General features: G+C 45.6%; 1 protein-coding gene across 4 annotated transcripts in view; it reads left to right on the top strand.

Annotated features, from left to right (window-relative positions):
• The window catches only part of UHRF2 (ubiquitin like with PHD and ring finger domains 2), a 192,521-nt gene that overhangs the window by 164,508 nt on the left and 20,391 nt on the right, over positions 1-7,622 (top strand). For all 4 annotated transcript variants that reach the window (XM_019517605.1, XM_019517604.1, XM_019517606.1 and 1 more), the window contains one exon: positions 296-402. In XM_019517605.1, the coding sequence (XP_019373150.1) occupies positions 296-402 (107 nt within the window). The remainder of the gene's footprint in view (positions 1-295; positions 403-7,622) is intronic.

The following is a 7,622-nucleotide window of genomic DNA, read 5'->3' as shown; positions in this document are numbered from 1 at the left end:
TTTTTTTTTTAAAAAAAAAAAAAAAAAAAAAAAGGAAAAAAAAGGAAAAAAAAAAAAAAGCCCACTTTTTAAAAGGTAAGAGTTTTGTGTTTTATGATCAGTTCCTGATGAGTACAGAATGTAGAAACAAGTAGCTTCCTGTTTACATAATTTTCTATATATAGAGCTGTTCTGAGATGGAGTACACAGTGGGCTTCAGGCAGTTTTTCTGAGCAAATAAGACTAATAATGCAGTAGTTTCTCAGGTCCAGTACTTGAATTTGAAATGTTAAATCAAGATACTCTTCTCACACAGGACCGAGGCGATGAATTCACTTACACTGGGAGTGGTGGTAGAGATCTTTCTGGTAATAAAAGGATTGGAGAACATTCATTTGATCAAACATTAACACACATGAACAGGTAAGTTTTGAAGATCAGCAAATTCTCTGAACTGAAGAGTATTGATTTTAAACTAACATTTCACTGGGTTCTTTATATTATACACACTGCTATTGTAAACAGTGGTACCCCTTGCTATTCACTAGCATTTTATCAAGATGTTGATTAAAAACAGGACTTATAACTGAAAAAGTTTATTGGTATATTATAGGTAGAGACCTGCTTAATTGTGGTGGAGGGGGTACCCCCTGATTTCATAGGAAGAATGTGGGCCCAAACAGCCATTTTGCAGGCAGAGCTACCTCACGCCTCTGGTTGAGGGGGGCACTGGCTCTGCCCCTCACTGCTGATTGGCTGCAGGGGCTGCCTATCATGTGGCCCTGCCCCTTGCCACTGATTGGCTGCAAGAGCTGTCTGTCATGCAGCTCTGCTTCTCATGAGGCCACATGAGGGGCAATCCTTGCGGCCAACAGTGGCAAGGTGCAAGGGGCGGCAGCCATCTTGCTTCCAGCCCTTTGAACAGGCAGTCCCCCCTTGTCCACCCTGCTTGGCTGCCACAGTGCAGTGAGGACTGCTGGCTCCCTCTGAGAAGCCAACATTTTCTTTTTTTTTTTTTAGAAAGTTTATTTTTCCCCAGTAGATTTCGCAGGCATCCCCTGGATTTCACAGAACTCACGAAATTACAAATTTGGTAGGTCCCTAATTATAGGTGAAGCCAGTCTATTGTCCAACACTTTCCATTAGAATTGGGGTGGTCAACCTGTGGCATGTGTGCCACAAGTAGCATGGTCAGCCTCTGTGTGTAGTGCACAGCGGACCAAGGAGGGGGAAGACAGCAAGGCACCAGATAGAGCAGGAAGCAGGGCAGCAGATTGGGCAGGGAGCAAAAATCAGAGAATCAGATCAGACAGGGGAAGGGGATTTTATTGGCACTTGGAGAGAGTGCAGAACTAGTTTGTGGAATGTCTACCAAAAAGTTTGGTTCCCACAGCATTGGAAAACCCTGTTTTCAGTTACTTATAACTTTTATTAGACTTTAATCGTACAGGCTAAAATGTTCCCTATTGGGAGTCTGCTTCAAGGTGATTTTCTTCTTGTCATCGTTGTCGATGGTCCTTTGATACAAGGATGACAGTCATCCAGTAAATAGGGAAGTCATCAAGTCCATAGATGAGTGAAGAGGACAATTGGAGATCAACTTGTTTGACTGCAGATGTGGCAAATAATTCCAGGAGCAAGGAGCTGGTCCTGGTGATGTCAGGTCACAGCTCTTTCCCTTTGTCTCTCTGTTTCATCTATCTGCCTTGATAGTGAAGCAAATTTGCTCCAAATAATCAACACCTTGTTGTACATGACAGCACCATTGGGCATGATTCAATACTTGAATTTCCCAGGCATTGATGTTAATATCGCATTTCTTCAGATTGACCTTCAAGGTATCCTTGATCCTTGAATTTCTTCTTTTGCTCACCTCTAGAGCAGTGACCATTGGTGAGTTGGGAGTACAGAGCCTGTTTTGGGAGCCAGTTGCCAGGCATACTTATAACATGTCCTGCCCAGTGCAGCTGATGCCTTGTAAAAATGGCTTCAATGCTGGTGGTGTTTGCTTGAGTCAGAAAGCTGCCATTTGTTCTTTTCTTCTTCCAGTTGATATGGAGTATTTTCCAAAGAAGTGGCTGATGGTAACGTTCCAAAGCTTTTAGGTGTTTTCAGTGTCATCCAAGTTTCACACCCATACAATAGGTTAGGGAAGACAAAAGCCTCGTAGACAAGAAGTTTGGTTTGGGTCCTGAAGTCAAGATCACTAAAGATGCAATTTCAGAGATGTCCAAAAGCAGCACTGACAGATTTCATCCAGTGTCGAATATTGTTGTCCATGTTTACTTTTTGGAAAAAATGATTACCCAGACACGGGAAATGCTGAACATTCTGCAAGGACCGCCATCTAATCGTCATATGTGGAGGAGCAGCTGGTTGATTTGGAGTAGGTTGGTAAAGTATCTTGGTTTTCATGAAGTTGACAGTGAGTCCAAGCATTTCATACACTTCACAAGAGTGACCTGGAGGTCTTAAATTGAGTTGGCACACAACACAATTGTCAGCGTATTGAAGATCAATAATGGAGATATTTGTTATCCTGCATTTTGAATGTAACAGTTGATGTTAAAAAATGCATGTTCCTGATACTGGATGCTGACTCCAAATGGAAATCTATCAGCAGTGAGATGCAGAATAGCTGTTATATAGATGGAAAAGAATGTTGGTCCAATCATGCATCCTTGCTTGACTCCAGTTCTAAAAGTGAAGAGGTCTAGTTCTGATAACAGTAACACGTTTTGGTGGGCATCCATATCTCATCAGGCTCTTCCACAGGGCCATTTGGTTGGTTGGATCAAAGGTCAGTGAAGGTCACGTAAAGATCTCTGTGGCGTTAAGAGCAGCACTTCTTCTGTAGCTGTCTAGTAGGGCTGTGTGAAACAGCTGTGTTTCGATTTGGTTTCAGATTTGGCTATTTCAGAGGACAGTGATTTGTTTCAGTGTTTCGGATCACTGTCCTGTTTAGTTTCAGCTGAATCTGTTTTGGAGATTGCAGTCTTCCCGGTGCTTGGCATGAGCTGCACCAAGTGGCTGCTGCTGGCTCCAGCCTGCAGTGGCAGCCTGCTAAAACCTCACGTGCAGATTAGTGGCCCGCGCTCCCTGGGAAGAGCTAGGGGAATGATCAGAGGGCTGGGGAATCGAACTGGGAGCTAGATGTCAATACCAAAGCAGTCCTTCTCCTTTCCCCCCCCCCCTTCCTCTTCTTAGTTTTGTTTCCCTGCAAGCTCAGCTCTGAAGCATTTCCAAAACATTTTGGAGCCTTCCGATTCATTTCGGAGCTGTTTCAGAGCCTTCGGTTTCAATTTAGAGTCAGTGTTTTGGGCACTAAAACAGCCCAACACACCTCCAAAATGAAATGGCTGCAGAAATTTTGTTTGGCCCTACTGTGTAGCAACAAAAATCATCTCTGTTGTATCTCTGAGTGGTATGAATCCACATGGGGACTCCGTTAGAGTCTTCGTAGGAGGAAAGCAAGTCTGGTGATGGGAACATGGGGAAGGATCTTCCCAAGTATGGACAGGAGTGCAATACTACAATAATTGCTGCAATCCAATTTATCTCCTTTCTTGAATATGGTAACAGTTCTGGCATCTCTCAAGTCACTGGGAATCTGTCCATTTTTCCAAATTTTCATGGTAATGATGTATAGTTGGTGAGAGCGCCTTTTCCCACCTTGCTTATAAATTGCAGCTGCTATGCTGTCAGGACCACATGCTTTGTTGTTCTTCATAGGCTTAGCCCCTTTCAGAGCCTCTCTAAGTTGTCAGAGCTGCAGGTAGTCCTTCGATGGTGCTGTCTTTAGCATTAGAATCTTGGTTCACGGGCTCTTTAATGTGCTCCCTCCACTGAGAGCTGATGGGGGAACTATCTTAAAAACTGTTGTTCCATCCTTGAACCTCACAGGCATGTCTGCTTGGCCCATAGATACCTTTGGTTGCGCTGAAGAAACTATTCATATTGTGGCTATCAGCAAATTTTTTATTCTCTTTCGCTTTGTCTTCTCATCACTTTTTCTTTCACTCTTGGATTTAGCTACGGGTCTTGGCTATAACCTGGCAATAAATGTCTTGTTTGTTTTTGGAGTGGATGTCAGTCTGCCAAACTTTGAAGGCTTTCCTTTTTCTTGTCAGTGAGAGCTTGAATTTCCCTGTCATTCTCATCTAAACAGTCCTGATGTTTCTTTGTGGAGAAGCGTAGAGATTCTTTGCGCACCTCATGGATGCCTTTCTTGAGGCCCAAGTGAACAATGGTGTTGAGATCATCAGAGAGGTTGGTGAGTTCCTCACTGAAGTGCTGCTAGAGATTATCATTTTTATTAGGGTCTTTCAAGCACTTGATCTTGAACATCTTTGCTTTTTTGTTTACCATGTTTTGGGGTGATGGAATGGATGATGGAATGTATCAAATGGTGATCCATCCAGCAGTCATCTGCACTGATCATTAGGGAAATCGAGTCGATTTCGACCTATTGAAATCGTGGCAGAAGTACGCAGTGCATCAGCTCCTTTAATGTTGCTCATTTCATTGGGTCCTACCCCTCTCCCCCTGCTCCAATTGGTGGAGGGGCCCTGGGAGCCCCACTACTCACTGCTGATTGCCTGGGAGGAAAAAAGGCCATTTTAAATATACTGTGGTTTTTGCCTCCCAGCCAATCAGCAGCGAGTGGCAGGACTGCCAGGGCTCTTTCAACAATCAGTTGTAGGAGGCAAAAACCATGCCATATTTAAAACCATGGTTTTTGCCTCCTGGGTGAGCAGCAGGGCTGTCCAGGCCCTGCAGCAATCAGGGGAAGGGGATTGCATAGCAAAAAGGGCAACATTAAAGGAGCCACTACAACATTTTGAATGGAAATGCAGATGATCTTTGATCATCTACAAGGTCCTTTCCAGCTCCTAACAATCCATGAATTACAAGTTTGGGTATTCACGTACTTTTATTGATCATAATTATCTTTTGTGGACCTCTTAGACATAGTCTGCAGACCCCCTGGAGTCTGTGGACCGCAGGTTGTAAAACCACTGCTCTATAGTAACCATTTCTGCCACTGTCTGAGGCATAATATTGATCTAGATGGACCATTGGTCTGATTCAGTATGGCCCTTTTTTTTGTTCTTAGTGTTCATTTGTAAGTGTCTGATTTGAGAGACCTGGTGCCTGACTTACAGAAAAGGTTTTCACTCAGCTGAGGTCCGTGAAAGACCTATTTGGAACATGAACACTGCTATACTCCTTTAAAGAAATCAGAGGCTAGACTTCTCTAATAGGGCATGTACCATTTGTTAATGCTTGTGACAATTTTTGTCTTATAATTTGTGCCTCTGTTTCCCATGCATACTATGTGTAATACCAGTAACACCTATTCTTGACGCAGAGAAGTTATCAAGATAATTTTTTTCTTTTATGATTAATATACTATACTAAGAGTACCATAGAAAAAGTGAATGGGGAAACTGATGATTCTGTATTCATTGCATGATTTAGATGATGTCCAGTAAATAGCAGATGAATCCACATTTTAAATTATAATAATTTAAATAGAATAGCTGTTGAGTCAGTGATCACTGTTTATCCTCGTATTAATGCAAGGGTCTTGTGGAAATAATAGTATGTCATCATCTGGTATCCTGGTTCTCTCTGTTTAAAAATCGCAAATTCGTTGATGTAAAACTCAAATTCTGTGATTAAAAACCCCAAATCTGTGATTAAAATGAAACGCCATTATATTTATAGGTATCAAATGAACACAATTTTTTATTGATATATTTACAACTTTAAAGCAATTTGGAAGCCTGCCACTGCCTCAGTCACTATAATGAAATGAAATAAATTCTAAATACCTAGAAATGTTGGTATTGGTTTTTGGGTTTTTCATCACAGAAAATCAGAGCTCTCCCCCTGCCCCCTTTGCTCAGCAGGATGCAGGTTCAGGCCTCTCACTCCCAAGCCATAGCGCCCCCTTCTGGCCCTCCTGGTGCCCCTCACTCCTCAGGCACAGTCCCCTGCCCTTCCCAGCCCTGACAAATGGGGGGGCCCCCAGCTGCCAGGCCTGTGGGGCCAGGGACTTGTGTCTGCAGTCCCCTCTCCCCCGCAGCAGCACCCGAGCCCTGGCTGCTGCAGCGGAACGGAGCACGGAGCCCAAATCCCCCTCCCCCGTGGACGGCATGGCTGGAGAGGAGCCCCTGGGTGGGGGAGGGTGTGGGCTGCCCACTCTGGGTTTAGGCTCCCCATCCTGCTGCCCTCTCCCTGTGGCTGCTGTGGCCTAGCAGTCAGGAGCCGCCACAGCAGGGAGGGGAGAGAAGCTCCTTGCTGCTGTGAGCCTCGTGCCACTCTGGTGAGGTGCCTTCTGCCTGCCCAGCAGCAGCAAGGGGTACAACCCTGCACTGCTGTCCCTGCTGCTGCTGGGTGGGTAGGGGGTGCTTCACCAGGGTGGCACAGGGCTTGCGGTAGCAAGAAGCTTCCCTTCCTGGCCCCACTTTGCTCTGCCTCACTGGGTCCTGCCTGCTGGGCTATAGAGGCCCCAAGGGGAAGGCAGTAGGGCAGAAAGCCTGAGTCTGCAGCAGGTAGCCCACCCAGCACACAGATCTGGAGGTCATGTTCCTTTCCTGCCCCCACAGGAGTGCACACAGGGGTGGGGAGCCAACCCCTGCTGGCTGCCCCCCAAATGAGTCACCAATGGCCCTGCCCCACTCCACGCCCAGACCCTGCGGACAGATGTAGCCTTAGGCCCCAAGTCCCATGCACTGCTCAGCTGGGCAGCAGCCTCAGCCCCAGCCTTGCCCAACTCATTCCCTCTCTGTGGGGGGCCTCAATCCCTCATCCCTGTCCCTCACCAGACTTACCTGCAAGAGCTGCTCTCCAGGCTGCCTGGCAGCCATGTATGTGTGTGTCTCCTGCCTGCCTGCCCTCCTCCTGCTCCCCTAGTCCCTTGCAGGCTGGAACTCTGCCAGCCTGCAGAAAGCTCTTTGCAAAAGTGGAAAATCCACATGTTTCTCTGTTAAAATTATAAATCCATGTTTTTCGTAGTTAAAAGGGAAAATCTGCAATTTTTCCCCCCCATGGGAAATGGAAAACCTGGATCCCAGGTGATTGTATAAGTCAAGACTATCAAATGCATGTGCACAAGACAGTCAAATTATGATTGCATAGGCAACCTTAATTCTGGCATTTCCCAACTTTTGAATGCTTAACTTTGCAGCCTTACAGTACTTTCTAGGTAATTATTACCATATTTACTCACATACCACACATCCCATTTTTCCAAAGATTAGTCATCTGAAATTAGATAGCATGTTTTAATTAAAGAAACCAAGTTCCACACAGGAACAGAGGCATAGCGACACAGTAATGGCTACCAAGGACAGTGCTGCCTTTCCATCCCAGCTACATAGAGAAGGGGTGGAGTTCCATTCCCTGTCACTCATTCTCTCTGCAAACTCTGAAGAGTAAATTCTGTCCCTGTTCCAAGCTGTAGTGGGCCAGCTGGGGGCACTTCTGCACTGAGCCACCCACCTTACCGTGCCCAACCAGAAACCAAGCCTCAAGTGCCTCCCCTGAGGCACCTATATCAGGCTTACCCCCTTCCTGGAGCACACCCACAAGCCTGGGGAAATCGCTGCTACTACCTGGGATCTGGTCTTTGTTTG

Source organism: Gavialis gangeticus, unplaced genomic scaffold (genome assembly GCF_001723915.1).
Source record: "Gavialis gangeticus isolate Ggan-Ray unplaced genomic scaffold, GavGan_comp1, whole genome shotgun sequence".
Classification (NCBI taxonomy): Eukaryota; Metazoa; Chordata; order Crocodylia; family Gavialidae; genus Gavialis; species Gavialis gangeticus.
This window is presented reverse-complemented; position numbering and strand designations above follow the sequence as displayed.